This window comes from Pecten maximus, chromosome 10, assembly GCF_902652985.1.
Source record: "Pecten maximus chromosome 10, xPecMax1.1, whole genome shotgun sequence".
Taxonomy (NCBI): domain Eukaryota; kingdom Metazoa; phylum Mollusca; class Bivalvia; order Pectinida; family Pectinidae; genus Pecten; species Pecten maximus.
In genome coordinates, this window is record NC_047024.1 from 18,814,016 (window position 1) to 18,831,108 (window position 17,093).

General features: G+C 41.2%; 2 protein-coding genes across 2 annotated transcripts; one reads left to right on the forward strand and one right to left on the reverse strand.

The window, feature by feature from the left end:
* Positions 1 to 318: 318 nt before the first annotated feature.
* Positions 319 to 1,200, reverse strand: LOC117336562 (DNA-binding protein HEXBP-like). Its single transcript, XM_033897173.1, has one exon. The coding sequence runs from the start codon at positions 1,198 to 1,200 to the stop codon at positions 319 to 321; it is 882 nt and encodes a 293-aa protein (XP_033753064.1).
* A 6,281-nt stretch (positions 1,201 to 7,481) lies between these two features.
* On the forward strand, positions 7,482 to 15,644 carry LOC117336563 (leucine-rich repeat extensin-like protein 5). The gene is made up of 4 exons (XM_033897174.1): positions 7,482 to 7,580; positions 8,397 to 8,458; positions 8,860 to 8,932; positions 13,794 to 15,644. The coding sequence occupies exons 1-4, from the start codon at positions 7,482 to 7,484 to the stop codon at positions 15,642 to 15,644; spliced, it is 2,085 nt and encodes a 694-aa protein (XP_033753065.1).
* Positions 15,645 to 17,093: the final 1,449 nt, after the last annotated feature.

A 17,093-nucleotide genomic window follows, 5' to 3' on the forward strand; every position in this document is an offset into this window, starting at 1 on the left:
GTACACTGTCGACTTCCAGAGGACATCTCCATGGAGTATGTACACTGTCCACTTCCAGAGGACGTCTCCATGGAGTATGTACACTGTCGACTTCCAGAGGACGTCTCTGGAGTATGTACACTGTCGACTTCCAGAGGACGTCTCCATGGAGTATGTACACTGTCGACTTCCAGAGGATATCTCAATGAAGTATGTACACTGTTGACTTCCAGAGGACGTCTCCATGGAGTACGTACACTGTCGACTTCCAGAGGACGTCTCCATGGAGTACGTACACTGTCGACTTCCAGAACACGTCTCCATGGAGTACGTACACTGTCAACTTCCAGAGGACATCTCCATGGAGTATGTACACTGTCGACTTCCAGAGGACGTCTCCATGGAGTACGTACACTGTCGACTTCCAGAACACGTCTCCATGGAGTACGTACACTGTCGACTTCCAGAGGACATCTCCATGGAGTATGTACACTGTCGACTTCCAGAGGACGTCTCCATGGAGTATGTACACTGTCGACTTCCAGAGGACGTCTCCATGGAGTATGTACACTGTCGACTTCCAGAGGACGTCTCCATGGAGTATGTACACTGTCGACTTCCAGCGGACGTCTCCATTGAGTATGTACACTGTCGACTTCCAGAGGACGTCTCCATGGAGTATGTACACTGTCGACTTCCAGAGGATATCTCCATGGAGTACGTACACTGTCGACTTCCAGAGGATGTCTCCATGGAGTACGTACACTGTCGCCTTCCAGAGGACGTCTCCATGGAGTACGTACACTGTCGACTTCCAGAGGACGTCTCCATGGAGTACGTACACTGTCGACTTCCAGAGGACGTCTCCATGGAGTACGTACACTGTCGACTTCCAGAGGACGTCTCCATGGAGTACGTACACTGTAGACTTCCAGAGGACGTCTCCATGGAGTACGTACACTGTCGACTTCCAGAGGACGTCTCTATGGAGTACGTACACTGTCGACTTCCAGAGGACGTCTCCATGGAGTACGTACACTGTCGACTTCCAGAGGACGTCTCCATGGAGTATGTACACTGTCGACTTCCAGAGGACGTCTCCATGGAGTACGTACACTGTAGACTTCCAGAGGACGTCTCCATGGAGTACGTACACTGTCGACTTCCAGAGGACGTCTCCATGGAGTACGTACACTGTCGACTTCCAGAGGATATCTCCATGGAGTATGTACACTGTAGACTCCATGGATTACAAAATTGTTTAAATGCTACTTTTCAAGATACAGTATGAACAATAAGTGGAAATATAAAAATATTATATATATATATAATACTGAACAAGAGGCCCAAGGGCCTTAACAGTCACCTGAGGTTTGAAATATTTTAGTTAATATAATCCTTTCTGGAGCCTGCCCATCGGCTCCTTCAGGTAAGTCAGGACTAACATATGCATACCATCAAAATGTCATTCCATTCTGATAATGTTAACCAAGTTAGAATGAATTCCAACAGAAATCAAACAAATGATAGTCAAAAACATAATATATAAACTAGAGTGAAGTTAACCCATCTATCGATGAAGAGTATTCTATTCTACCAAATTTGGGTCTTGAGAAGATTTAAATAAATTTGGGTCAATATGACCCCTTTTTGTTCCCCGAGAGGTGGGAACTATAGAATTCCCTAATTTTGGTTAACCTTTGGCCATGAAAGGAATCTGCAAAATTACATTTAAATTGGCTCAGGGGTTTCTGAGAAGAAGTCGAAAATGTGAATTGTTTACGGATGTACGACAGACGATGCACATTGACGGACAAAAGGTGATTAGAATTGGTTACTTGAGACTTTGTCTCAAAGGACCCAAAAATGCCAATTGGTTGAATTAATTAATGCTAAAAGTTGAAGCAAATTAAAATCCTTTGTTCTGCACAAATAAGGCGTCAACATATATTCTCTATAGTTATCACACCGCTAAAGACGAGAAAGCCTCAATGTCATTTAAAGCACTGAAGAAACATAAAATGTGCAGTCGATTTTAGTTAAGAGAAAATATCTTTTTCTGTTCAAATATTTCTGTTGTCTCTACATGTCATCATGCCTTTTGTTAATTGCTCCACGCTACTTTAGGAGAGAAAAAAATTCATCATGAAAACATTTCAACACCAAGACATTTTAATGTTGAAAATTGAAATCGATGAGCACTAGAAAATTGTAATTATTGTCTCTTAAACGAGATAAAACCTTGAAACCCCCCTCACTGTCTGGGGTTTAAGTACGGCTATCACACTCACAACTCCCAGACATTCAAGAAGATTGCAGGAAAACTATTTAAAATAGCTTTGATTTAATCCCTTTTCAACAAACTTAAATGAAATTAGGTGACACTATTACAGGCCCACGGTGACGGTGCATTAGCCTCCATTGTACAAATTCTCAGAGACAAGTGCTTGAGTATGAAACTTAAACCCATAAGATTTTTCAAGGTTATATACCGACAACGACATGCGACATGCGAAGTCTTGGAATCACCAGACAGTCTGACAGGAAATAGAAATGTTCATCATGGTTAATTACGCAACGAATGGAAACAGGAATGCAATGGAGACGTGACAATAATTTTGTTTCATTAAACTGTTTTCTAGGAAATGAAAACTTTCAAGTGCTTAGAATAAAAGCATTCCTTAAATATTTCTTATTTTTAAAACTATTTTCTTAAATCACACACCAAACTAAACATGGTTTAATCAGAAAGAGAAAACTATTGAAATTGGCGGTACACTTTGTGGAGGGGGCTGGGACGAAATGGATGAATGCGGTAATGATTTGATATGTAAACATTTCTTGCAAAATGAAGGTAAACTCTGAGCATTGTGGGTTAGATATTTAATTGGGTGAAGGTAATGGTCCGGTGGTCGCCACGGAAAATCAAAGTTGGATGATGGTTTGGTTGTTTGTGGATATACACATGGGTTTTGGTATGGATGTCATTTTGGTAAGAGTGTCAGATTGTGGGTAACATGGGTTTAGGTTAGAGAAACAGTAAAGTTGGTAGTTTGAGGGTAACATGGGTTTAGGTTAGGGTAACAGTTAAGTGAGGGTAAAGTTGGTTGTTTGAGGGTAACATGGGTTTAGGTTAGGGTAACAGTTAAGTGAGGGTAAAGTTGGTTGTTTGAGGGTAACATGGGTTTAGGTTAGGGTAACAGTTAAGTGAGGGTAAAGTTGGTTGTTTGAGGGTAACATGGATTTAGGTTACGATGACTGTTTGATTGCTTGAGGGTAACATAGGTTTAGATCAGGTTAACAGTTTGATTGTTTGAGGGTAACAGTTTGATTGCTTGAGGGTAACATGGGTTTAGGTTAGGGTAACAGTTAGGTGAGGGTAAAGTTATTTGTTTGAGGGTAACATGGGTTTAGGTTAGGGTAACAGTTAGGTGAGGGTTGAGTTGGGTGTTTGAGGGTAACATGGGTTTAGGTGAGGGTAACAGTTAGGTGAGGGTAAAGTTATTTGTTTGAGGGTAACATGGGTTTAGGTTAGGGTAACAGTTAGGTGAGGGTTGAGTTGGGTGTTTGAGGGTAACATGGGTTTAGGTAAGGATATCAGTTTACTGATGGTAACCGTTTGGTTGTGTGAGGTGGTTGGTTGTGTGAGGTGGTTGGCTGCCTTATTGAGATATAAGATACACAACACAACAAAGATTAACAAAACTAATGAAGAACAGGTGTTGAAAATTGTTAGCATCAGACAATGGTAAATTGACAGTAAAAACCGAATATTCACAGCAGAAGTGTTATCAGTATCACAAGGTATATGTAACAGTGTCCACCAATGCTCTGAAAGCCCTGGACCGAGAACTTCTCTGCTATATATCAAGTTTTGTGGGCAATAAAAAACAAGAATTTTGGTAAAGAAATTTCAGAAAGCAGTCTTAAATCTGATACTGCTAGTACATAGAAAGGCCATTACAATCAAAAGATCGGATTTATGAGCATTCCACCAGGTTCTCTCAACAGAACAGTATACAGGGATAATGAGATCCCCATATGTCATACTGTTATGTTCCGACACGAACTCCATCTTTGTGGCAGATACGCGCAGACAAAAAAGAACGGCAGGCGGTATTAATTGTTTCCTAAATGCACCAAGCCGCATAAATATGCCAGGGCGGCAGAAGTCATGTGCTGGATAGTGCCCTGAAGATTTACATGAAGCGTAGCTCCCGAATGACATATGTTCTGCCGAAATTGAGCAGACTCTGCAAGGAATTGAATTTCCAGATAAAATTTCATGCGATTTTCAAAGGAGAAAAAGCATAAAGAGGTTCATATTGCTTGCATTTCCATTCAAGCTTGAATTACATGTTTGAGTTTAGGAAGAAGTGCATTATTTGCAACCAAAATCCAGTAAAACCCAGAGATTCATTGTGAAGTAAAACTCCTGAAACACCCATAATGCTAATCCATGGTAATCTATTTCGAAGTCTAGCATTATATAAACATTTGAAAGCTGACAAACTGCATTCTATTGAATGCATTTAAATCAAAGTCAAACTTGTATTTTTTTTTATTTTTTTTTGTGATCATGCAACTTCAAGAATTGTAAAATTCTGCAATTTCCTCACCATTTCTGTCAGAAGATTGTATTTCTTTTCCTGAGAATGACAACCAAATTATTTGGAACTAGCGTCATTCCTGTCAAACTAGACCCTCTGTACTGCAGCCATTGTAGTCCCCCAAATACAGACATCATTGTCAAAACCAAGCAAACAAAGGAAAAGAACATTTTGCTCTATTACTTGCCTCTGCTGAAACAGAGAAATTTCTAAACATTGTTATATCTATCCACAGCTGTGTATTTTTAAAGACCAATACAAAATTGTAATTTGCTCAACAAATGAAGCTCTCCATCTTCAAATGAGAAGCAACTCAGATATTGCCACATGGTCTCATTCTAAGCTATCAAAAACTTGTTTGTCATTGTCGAAAACTTGCTCTAAACTATAACTGAGGACTAGGAAGCTACGGGTTTGTGTTATGGTCGTAAAACAAGCTATATTGGAGAGACTTATGTCCCAGGAATGAAGGAGTGGTAGTTTTATTGCCCTGGTCCTTATCCTTGAGTGCCCATCTATGTAGAACAATGGCTGTAGGCCCCGGAGATAATGGAAGACTAGAAGCCATATTTTTTCCTCAGTGATGAGGTTTTGATGGAGAACAGCCCTGACCATCAATCTAACAAAGGATTTGCTTGATGATACTGGAAATTTATGTAACTTTTACTATGGAAATTCTAGCTTGGTTGAGGACAGCTGCTAACAAAAATTTATTTTGTCTCTAACACCATGCCTGGTTTTCTCTCTATCTCAATCCCTCCCTAGCCCATTGTAAACCCCTCCCAACGCCATGAAAACTCTCCCCTTAATCTCTCTATCTATTAAATGGTAATTTTACAGATCTATTACCTACTCAAAATTAATTTATTCCATTTTTATGCTATTGGCAGACATTTTCATTCCAGGACATGCTTGTGAAGTTGATGAATTCATTCATGAGCAGACAACCTGTAGCTTTTCTATGAATATATTTGTTCTGAAAATTATGGAAATCTTTATCAATTTTGTGATTATAAGTTAGGCTGTTTCTTAACAAATCAAATTTGAATTCAGAAATTCTGTTACTCTATTTTTCTAAATGTTGTCCTTACAACATTTAATAATATTATATGTTTAACTTTTGGTCTTAACTAAACCACTATAGACATCTTTAGGGAAACTAATGTCGTTTGTCCTCACAACAGTACAATACCCTGTGTGTGAATGTCAACTGTCAAGGGGAAACTAACAGTTCTAAGTTGTTCGTCCTCATAACAGTACAATACCCTGTGTATGAATGTCAACTGTTGAGAGGAATCTTAAAAACATTCTTGCATTTCCTTCCCCAGTAATTTGTATGTCTCAAGAAAAATTGTTTTTCAAATTATTTTATTTAATATATAATAGTTAAGAAGGAACTGTCCAAAAACAAATCAACATTTTGTATGTCCAAAAACAAATCAACATTTTGTATCAACTAAGGGGATAATAAATAAAAATACAAAGATCAAATTATTATCAGGCATCATCGTATATCTCCATGGCAACGTCATAAAATGTGCAATTAGTTCAGATATCTGTGAAGCGTGCAAGTGAAGTTTGAAGTTATCTTCAATCTTAACAAATTCCAGCTTTAGGCAGAATCAGATTTAGTTTTTGTACGATAACCTATCAACTAGAAGCCTCTAAATCTGTCTCTGTGAAACTAAATCAAGCCAGTATCATTTCCGCTAACCTCCTCCTTCCTCAGGTTTTCTTAACCTTCAGACTCAGTGTTAATTTTTCATGCAAATAATTGGTTTTTACCAAATAATTAAAGATAAATTTAATAAATTAGATTATTTTGATGCTGAAATATAATGATCTATACTGGGTTCTAGCCAGAGTATGAACCATTATCACTCTGGGTAATTCCGTCTGTCTCCGACTGGACTGATTCAAAGTGGAACTCTACAGCGATGATGGGTTTGTGGTGATACTATACCTCATCAAGGTATTTCTTTTGATATCTACATCAACACATCAGTCTAATCAAGGGAAAGTATTTATATCTATGGACTGATATCAGCATTAGGTCATCTTCAGATGCCAGACGAAAACAAAAAAATTAAACACACACAGGCATTGTATATTCTGCTTAATTATACTATTAATTAACAGTAGATGCAGACAAAAAAATTAAAAAAAAAAAAAAAACACACACACAGGAATTGTATATTCTGCTTAATAATACTATTAATTAACTGTATAGACACTGGCATTCTTCATATAACAAAATATCAATTAACTTTAATTAGTCATTGTGGTTTTTTGGTTGATTAATTATGCAAAAGCATATCCAACATCTTATGAACATTTGCCAACTCCCTTTGGCTTTTTAAAGTTGGTATTTAATTACATAACCAGTTCTTACTGATTAGTAAAAATTTTAAATACCTAAAACACAGAATCATAACCCCTCTCTGTTGTACTTCGTCTTTAGCACAATGTAAATCGCTGGGAGCATCTTGTTGTAAAGTAGCTAAAATGTTAGCGAATGAAGGAACATTGATTAGAATTACACAATACAAGGCAAAGTTTTGTGTTATCCATATTTTCTCCTACGGAGGGCAAACTTTCATAATAGGAAGTAACAAAGGGGCATAACTCTATGCATGGTTGGGCACGAGACCCAATTTCAGTATGCAAATTTTGGGACATGTCAGCGTATCTGCAAATGTAGTACCAATAGAAAGGTCTTGTCAAAAGGAATACTCTACTGACTTGACACTATTTCATAAAACTAGAAAATGTCTGGACGACATGAACGCCCATGCTGCCACTTGACAACATGAAACACAGTTTGGTTTAAGTATCGCCTCAGCAATTCCAGAGATTAGCTATGTACATTGCATTGGGATGGGACAGGACAGGATGTATTGGGACGGGAAGGGACACTATATGATTCCCAACTTCATGGATGGGGCATACAAATTAGCCTATCTGACTATAGACAATGCTGACACACACGGGGTATAGCAATAGCTATCCCATGTACTTTGTCATGGCAAACTAAAAACTCATTATACAACATAAATTCATACAAGGTCACACAGGTATTCATGTGAAGGTCACACAAGAATTCATTTCAAGGTCACACAGGAATCAGGTGAAGATCACACAAGAACTCATGACAAGGTCACACAGGAATTCAGGTAAAGGTCACACAAGAACTCATGACAAGGTCACAAAGGTATTCAGGCGAAGGTCACACAAGAATTCATTTCAAGGTCACACAGGCATTCAGGTAAAGGTCACACAAGAACTCATGATTGGTTTGGTTTGGTTTGTTTTTGTTTAACGTCCTATTAACAGCCAGGGTCATTTAAGGACGTGCCAGGTTTTGGAGGTGGAGGAAAGCCGGAGTACCCGGAGAAAAACCACGTAGGTTTCGAACTCGCAACCCAGAGGTGGAGGGCTAGTGTTAAAGTGTCGGGACACCTTAACCACTCGGCCACCACGGCCCCCTGACAAGGTCACACAGGTATTCAGGTGAAGGTCACACAATAGCACATGACAAGGTCACATGAATATTCAGGTAAAGGTCATACCAGAACTCATCACAAGGACACACAACTGATGACAAAGTGATAAGAGAAATGACAAAGTAAAACAACACAAGACAAATGCCCAAAAAAATTCCATTTATAAAACCAAAATATTTTATTTCAAAAAACCATACAGTTTAGAAAGTTGAAAATGCTAATATTTGAGTAAAGCAGACAAGAATATCCTATTTAAACCTGTGGGTATAGAGATAAAGTACTGATAGTGTACATTCCCTAACAGTGTAACTCCCACCACCCTAACTCACTGTCAGAGTCCAGCCCACAAGTGAACAAGGTAGATAGGTAGGTGTATATAGGTCCCTACTGGTGTCTCCAGGTGGCCTTGTATCTGATAAACAACCCCATATTGACACCAATACTACCTATACACCAGCAAGTTATCCCCTGCTGTTCTAACACCCCAGCTGATCGTAAATTGCCTAATCAGGGCTGTTGGTGGCCCCTACTGATAGGGAACTGGGTAAGGAGCTGATTGTGTCACCATGGACCAATCATATCCCAAAAACCATTATCAGTTGATTGTACAGGCTGTCAGTGTACCGAGATACCAATGTGTTATATCAAAGTGGAAATGTTTGTTTTTCTTCTCCAACTACTTGAAATAGAGATTACACGGGTGAAAATTGACTAGGTACTTTCAAAATTTAACATCTGTTTCATCAAAAAATTGTTATGTTTTTCAGGGAAGAATGTTGTGCTAGGTTAAGTGGCACACAGCTGCCAATGATGATGAGGATGAGGAGGAAAACTGGTATGGTTATTAAGCTTTTATCAAATGTACACAAAGAAAAAACATTTCAGAAAAATTACTTTTCAGAATCTGATCGGAATGATTGAATCAGCACGTCACACATTCTACCAGAGCAGCCATTAGTACTGGAGGTATTCCAACAGATATAGATTCCTTTTGGGACACAAGGTCATTAAGGACAAGAAGTTTGGCTTAAACCTTCAAGAATGGGGTTTACAATATTAAACACTTTAAATGCATCCTTCCATGTGTATTACAATTCTAGGATTTTATAAACTGTCCTACATTATCTGTATCCTGTCACAGGTGTTAGTTCTGTGTATCATGTCACAGGGTGTTAGTTCTCTGTATCCAGTCACAGGGAGTTAGTACTCTGAATCCTGTCATAGGGTATTAGTTCTCTGTATCCTGTCACAGGGTGTTAGTTCTCTGTATCCTGTCACAGGGATGTAAGTTCTCTGTATCCTGTCACAGAGTGTTAGTTCTCTGTATCCTGTCACAGGGTGTTAGGTCTCTGTACCCAGTCACAGAGTGTTAGTTCTCTGTATCCTGTCACAGGGTGTTAGTTCTCTGTATCCTGTCACAGGGACTTAGTTCTCTGCATCCTGTCACAGGGTGTTAGTTCTATGTATCCTGTCACAGGGTGTTAGTTCTGTATCATGTCACAGGGTGTTAGTTCTCTGTATCCTGTCACAGGGTATTAGTACTCTGTATCCTGTCACAGGGTGTTAGTACTCTGTATCCAGTCACAGGGAGTTAGTACTCTGTATCCTGTCACAGGGTGTTAGTTCTCTGTTTCCTGTCACAAGGTATTAGTTCTCTGTATCCTGTCACAGGGTATTAGTTCTCTGTATCCTGTCACAGGGTATTAATACTCTGTATCCTGTCACAGGGTGTTAGTTCTCTGTTTCCTGTCACAAGGTATTAGTTCTCTGTATCCTGTCACAGGGTGTTAGTTCTCTGTATCCTGTCACAGGGTATTAATACTCTGTATCCTGTCACAGGGTGTTAGTTCTCTGTTTCCTGTCACAAGGTATTAGTTCTCTGTATCCTGTCACAGGGTGTTAGTTCTCTGTATCCTGTCACAGGGTATTAATACTCTGTATCCTGTCACAGGGTGGTAGTTCTCTGTATCCTGTAACAGGGTGTTAGTTCTCTGTATCCTGTAACAGGGTGTTAGTTCTCTGTATCCTGTCACAGGGTGTTAGTTTTCTGTATCCTGTCACAGGGTGTTAGTACTCTGTATCCAGTCACAGGGTATTAGTACTCTGTATCCTGTCACAGGGTATTAGTTCTCTGTATCCTGTCACAGGGAGTTAGTACTCTGTATCCAGTCACAGGGTATTAGTACTCTGTATCCAGTCACAGGGTATTAGTTCTCTGTATCCTGTCACAGGGTATTAGTTCTCTGTATCCTGTCACAGGGTATTAGTACTCTGTATCCAGTCACAGGGTATTAGTACTCTGTATCCTGTCACAGGGTATTAGTTCTCTGTATCCTGTCACAGGGAGTTAGTACTCTGTATCCAGTCACAAGGTATTAGTACTCTGTATCCAGTCACAGGGTATTAGTACTCTGTATCCTGTCACAGGGTGTTAGTTCTCTGTATCCTGTCACAGGGAGTTAGTTCTCTGTATCCTATCACAGGGATGTTAGTTCTCTGTATCCTGTCACAGGGAGTTAGTTACTCTGTATCCTGTCACAGGGTGTTAGTTCTCTGTATCCTGTCACAGGGTGTTAGTTCTCTGTATCATGTCACAGGGTGTTAGTTCTCTGTATCCTGTCACAGGGTATTAGTTCTCTGTATCCTGTCACAGGGTGTTAGTTCTCTGTATCCTGTCACAGGGTGTTAGTTCTCTGTATCCTGTCACAGGGTGTTAGTTACTCTGTATCCTGTCACAGGGTATTAGTTCTCTGTATCCTGTCACAGGGTATTAGTTCTCTGTATCCTGTCACATGGTGTTAGTTCTCTGTATCCTGTCACAGGGAGTTAGTACTCTGTATCCTGTCACAGGGTGTTAGTTCTCTGTATCCTGTCACAGGGTATTAGTTCTCTGTATCCTGTCACAGGGTGTTAGTTCTCTGTATCCTGTCACAGGGAGTTAGTTCTCTGTATCCCGTCACAGGGTATTAGTTCTCTGTATCCTGTCACAGGGAGTTAGTTCTCTGTATCCTGTCACATGGTGTTAGTTCTCTGTATCCTGTCACCGGGTATTAGTTCTCTGTATCCTGTCACAGGGTGTTAGTTCTCTGTATCATGTCACAGGGTATTAGTACTCTGTATCCTGTCACAGGGTGTTAGTTCTCTGTATCCTGTCACATGGTGTTAGTTCTCTGTATCCTGTCACAGGGAGTTAGTTCTCTGTATCCTGTCACAGGGTATTAGTTCTCTGTATCCTGTCACATGGTGTTAGTAAAAACTCTGTATACTGTCACAGGGTATTAGTTCTCTGTATCCTGTCACAGGGTGTCAAGTCTCTGTATCCTGTCAGAGGGTGTTAGTTCTCTGTATCCTGTCAGAGGGTGTTTAGTTCTCTGTATCCTGTCACAGGGGTTAGTTCTCTGTATCCTGTCACAGAGTGTTAGTTCTCTGTATCCCTGTCACAGGGTGTTAGTTCTCTGTATCCTGTCACATGGTATTAGTACTCTGTATCCTGTCACATGGTATTAGTACTCTGTATCCAGTCACAGGGTATTAGTACTCTGTATCCTGTCACAGGGAGTTAGTTCTCTGTATCCAGTCACAGGGCGTTAGTTCTTCAGACTTTCAAAATGTTCAAGGCTGTGATTTCATATATGTTTTTCCCAATTATACATTTCATTATTCAAAGAGGTTTATATGTAGAGCTGGAGTATTATTTCAAGAGGTGAAATATTACTTTTGTAGAAGAACTATATGGGGATATCCATTTTTCTGTAATTGACAAAACCAAGGTGTTTACCCTGAGTGATGTTTGATGTCAGATGATACAGGATTAAGTATCAGATGACGAGATGGTATCTCCGTCCTAATACTGTACATCTATCATACCCTCTACAGATTTAAGTCTCTTCTAACAAGCATCTACAGCTTATATATCAATGAGTACATCAGTTAACATTTTATATATTTTCTAATAATTGAAGATAGAAAACTTTTTTTTATTTTGATTGTAAAATATCACTACCAGACACACCAATTTCATTTATTTTGAAATTATTTCAGAAAATTTGATCTAGAAACTTTATAAAATACTCTGTAAGACAACAATACTTTATGGAAAATGGTTAAGATATTGATTTCAAAGTAATTACATTTTATTTGTTTACCTTGCCCAGCCTCAGTACCAGACTTGTGTATACAGCATAGCTTTATTTGTGTGTACAAGTTATCAGAAGCATCAGTCATTTACTAGCGGCCACAGACTGACCACTTCTGGAAGCTTGACCTCCAGACCCCCTAGTTACTCATCAACCTCTTCTGTTCATTCCGATCATAAATCATGCATATAAATCATCATGGCTGACCGCTCTGGGATAAATAAATTAACACATTGGACCAGAGCTATTTGTGAGATGTGGCATCTATCACCGGTGAGGCCCTATTGGGGGTAAAAGTCAAAATCATTTTCAGACAAAAGTATTCTGATTATTCACAACAAAATGCTTTAAAAAAAAAAATTCATCACACTTTTTTCATTGATTCTGTCATATACCATAACTATTTTAAATGCAGATTTCGCTTTCTGCAAGTTTTTTATTTTTAGAAATTCTTGTCTTTAAATTTCAATGCCAATCCGAATTCTGTTTATTTTGACAGGGTTTGATAAATACAATATCATAAATACAATATAAGCTATAATGTAGGCAGATATACTCAGTGATTCTGTCATATATCATAACTATTTTCAATGCAGATTTCGCTTTCTGCAAGTTATCTTAGAAATGTTCCTCTGTAAATTTCAATCCCCATCCAAAGTCTGTTTATTTTGACACATTTTTATAAATACAATATAACTAATAATGCAGGCAGATATACTGACAATGCTGAAAATAAAGTGTGGGTAAAAAGATTACAGTTTCCAAGTGCTGAGATCACAGAAGATCAATTTTAGTTGAAGAAGCTCCCGGATTCTGCCAGGGGCCCCACGAAGTCTCCCAATGGGTTTCAGCAGTGGAATTCCACAGGACTATTCCAGCTTTCTCCTCCAGTGTCCTCCACAAAGAAAACACACCAGAACCACCACAACCTAACCCAATTCTGGGGATAGAGGGGCTCATCAGTCACTCCATACTTTATATACGGGATACAGAAGGTGTAAAGTTTCCTGTGTTTTGATGTTATGTTAATAAACATACTAAAATAAACACCTAATATTTATGTCATTAATTACACAATTATATTTGAGGTCAGTGATTCCTAGATAATGTATAACAAATATTCTACATACTCCCTCCAAAAAGTACCACACTATCCCCCTTACTAGAAATCTTAAATTCAAACTTTATCACTCTGAAATAGTGAAGACAGCAATAGCAGACACAGAGGATGTCATTTAGAAGTGTATCTGACCCTATCTCCCATAATCCCCTACATCTTAAAATTATAATTCCATTTGTCATATTTTTTTTCCATTGCCATCAATAGTGATTTTAGGAAAAACATATGGTGGGGATTTGATGGGGTGGGGTCAGAAACATTATAAATGACACTCCCTGTGTTTTATATTAATATCTTCACTATTTCTGAATGAATGAAATAAAAAGAATCCGGACACCTTGTGGTAGGGGATACATTACATATAACACAATGGTGATCAACACATGCAGTAATTATAATATTCACCTGGGGTCCCAAGTGTCCCCAGTAATCCCAATGTCCCCAGTGTCCCCAGTGTCCCAGTGTCCTCAGTATTCCCAGTGTCCCAGTGTCCCCAGTATCCCCAGTGTCCCCAGTGTTCCCAGTATTTCCAGTATCTCCAGTATTCCCAGCGTCCCCAGTATCCCCAGTGTCCCCAGTATTCCCAGTGTCCCCAGTATTCCCAGTGTCTCCAGTGTCCCCAGTGTCCCCAGTATTCCAAGTGTCTCCAGTGTCCCCAGTGTCCCCAGTATTCCCAGTGTCCCCAGTATTCCCAGTGTCCCAGTGTCCCCAGTATTCCCAGTGTCCCCAGTATTTCCAGTATCTCCAGTATTCCCAGCGTCCCCAGTATCCCCAGTATTCCAAGTGTCCCCAGTGTCCCCAGTATTTCCAGTATCCCCAGTATTCCCAGTGTCCCCAGTATCCCCAGTGTCCCAGTGTCCCCAGTGTCCCCAGTATCCCCAGTGTCCCCAGTATCCCAGTGTCCCCAGTATTCCCAGTGTCCCAAGTATTCCCAGTGTCCCCAGTATTCCCAGTGTCCCCAGTATTCCCAGTGTCCCCAGTATTCCCAGTGTCCCTAGTATCCCCAGTATCCCCAGTGTCCCCAGTATTCCCAGTGTCCCCAGTATCCCCAGTATTCCCAGTGTCCCCAGTATCCCCAGTGTCCCCAGTATTCCCAGTATCCCCAGTATTCCCAGTGTCCCCAGTATTCCCAGTGTCCCCAGTATCCCCAGTGTCCCCAGTATCCCAGTGTCCCCAGTATTCCCAGTGTCCCCAGTATTCCCAGTGTCCCCAGTATTCCCGGTGTCCCCCCAGTATCCCAGTGTCCCCAGTATTCCTAGTGTTCCCAGTGTCCCCAGTATTCCCAGTGTCCCCAGTATTCCCAGTGTCCCCAGTATTCCCAGTGTCCCCAGTATTCCCGGTGTCCCCCCAGTATCCCAGTGTCCCCAGTGTCCCCAGTGTCCCCAGTGTCCCCAGTATCCCCAATGTCCCCAGTGTCCCCAGTATTCCCAGTGTTCCCAGTGTCCCCAATGTCCCCAGTATTCCCAGTGTCCCCAGTATCCCCAGTGTTCCCAGTGTCCCCAGTGTCCCCAGTGTCTCCAGTGTCCCAGTGTTCCCAGTGTCCCCAGTATTCCCAGTGTCCCCAATGTCCCCAGTATTCCCAGTGTCCCTAGTATTCCCAGTGTTCCCAGTGTCCCCAATGTCCCCAGTATTCCCAGTGTCCCCAGTATTCCCAGTATTCCCAGTGTTCCCAGTGTTCCCAGTGTCCCCAGTGTCCCCAGTGTTCCCAGTGTTCCCAGTGTCCCCAGTATTCCCAGTGGTGCCAGTGTCCCCAGTGTCTCAAGTATTCCCAGTGTCCCCAGTATTCCCAGTGTTCCCAGTGTCCCCAATGTCCCCAGTATCCCCAGTGTCCCCAGTATCCCCAGTATTCCAAGTGTCCCCAGTATCCCAGTGTCCCCAGTGTTCCCAGTGTTCCCAGTGTCCCCAATGTCCCCAGTATTCCCAGTGTCCCCAGTATTCCCAGTGTTGCCAGTGTCCCCAGTATCCCAGTGTCCCCAGTGTTCCCAGTGTTTCAAGTGTCCCCAGTATTCCTAGTGTTCCCAGTGTCCCCAGTATTCCCAGTATTCCCAGTGTCCCCAGTATCCCCAGTGTCCCCAAGTGTCCTAGTGTCCCCAGTGTCCCCAGTGTTCCCAGTGTCCCCAGTATCCCAGTGTTCCCAGTGTTCCCAGTGTTTCAAGTGTCCCCAGTATTCCCAGTGTCTCCAGTGTCCCAGTGTCCCAGTGTCCCCAGTGTCCTCAGTGTCTCCACTTTCCCATGTGTCCCAGTGTCTCCAGTGCCCAGTGTCCCAGTATCCCAGTTATCCCAGTGTCCCCAGTGAACCCAGAGGTGGTTAACTGCATGACCACACCCTACATCAGAATGATATAGTTTAGTCATTCCCTAGTCCATCATCTAACATGTGTTTCCCAGCATGCTTTCGTTTCTGACTACCTAATCATCCTTAAATGTCCAACACCCAATTTACCTTTTCTGACATCAGTGTTTTTATAAAATATTTTCTTATATAAAGTAAAGCTGTATTTTTGACACCATGCATTTTCAAAACCATAAACTGTTTCCTCATTACCTGGGTTTTCTGACAACCTTTGTTATACAGCATCCATTGACTTTTTCCTCCATCAATCAGAGATTTGGATTGATGAAGATGTTCTTTACATTCTTTGTTTTTTGACATACTAGGTTTTCTAACCATACTTTCAGAAAACCTGATGTTTTATATCCAGTGTTTTCTCGACTGATTACTATGCATGTTGCCTATGATATGTTCGTTAAAGAAAAAAGAAATCCTTTGACTTTTAATTTGATTTTTTTTTAATTTAATGAGTTTTATACTGATGCTTCTATTCTGGGATATTTTCCTGTCTGTATCCATTTCCATGTCTTTTCCTTGGATGTTGAAATGTTTCTATAACATCAATAACAAACATTCCCTTACCTACTAAAACACAATGTTTTTCCCTCCCCATTAATAACAAATAACCTCTCCCCACTCATCTTTTACCCTTCCTCTACAATACAAAACACCTTGTTTGTTCCTCCCCACTAAAACCTTGCATGTTTTGTTTCTCCCTCCACAAAAATATACACCTTACTTCCCTCTCCTTCACCACTAAAACACCTTCCTTCCCTCTCCCTCCCGACTAAAACACCTTACTTCCCTCTCCCTCCCCCTAAACACCTCCCTTCCCTCTCCCTCTCCACTAAAACACCTTACCTCCCTCTCCCTCCTCACTAAAACACCTTACTTCCCTCTCCCTCCCCCTAAACACCTCCCTTCCCTCTCCCTCTCCACTAAAACACCTTCCTTCCCTCCCTCTCCCTCCTCACTAAAACACCTTACCTCCCCCTCCCTCCCCACTAAACACCTTACTTCCCTCTCCTCCTCACTAAAACACCTTCCCTCTCCCTCCCCACTAAAACAACACCTTCCTTCCCCTCTCTCCCTCCCCACTAAAACACAGGCCTCTCCCTCCCCCACTAAAAGCTTCCCTTCCCTCTCCCTCCCCACTAAAACACCTTACTTCCCTCCCCCTCCCCCTAAACACCTCCCTCCCTCCCCACTAAAACACCTTCCTTCCCTCTCCCTCCCCACTAAACACCTTACTTCCCTCTCCCTCCTCACTAAAACACCTTCCCTCCCTCCCCACTAAAACACCTTCCTTCCCTCTCCCTCCCCACTAAAACACCAGGCCTCTCCCTCCCCACTAAAACACCTTCCTTCCCTCCCCCCCCCACTAACCCTCCCCCCCCCCCCCTCCCCTTTTCT

Bases quoted from the DNA above. Each gene is read 5' to 3' on its own strand.
- LOC117336562 (XM_033897173.1), bottom strand. From the start codon at position 1,200: ATGGAGATATCCTCTGGAAGTCGACAGTGTACGTACTCCATGGAGACG.
- LOC117336563 (XM_033897174.1), top strand. From the start codon at position 7,482: ATGTATTGGGACGGGAAGGGACACTATATGATTCCCAACTTCATGGAT. The intron at 7,581-8,396 runs GTATAGCAATAG...ATTCCCTAACAG, and splicing joins ACAATGCTGACACACACGGG to TGTAACTCCCACCACCCTAA. The intron at 8,459-8,859 runs GTAGGTGTATAT...TATGTTTTTCAG, and splicing joins CAAGTGAACAAGGTAGATAG to GGAAGAATGTTGTGCTAGGT.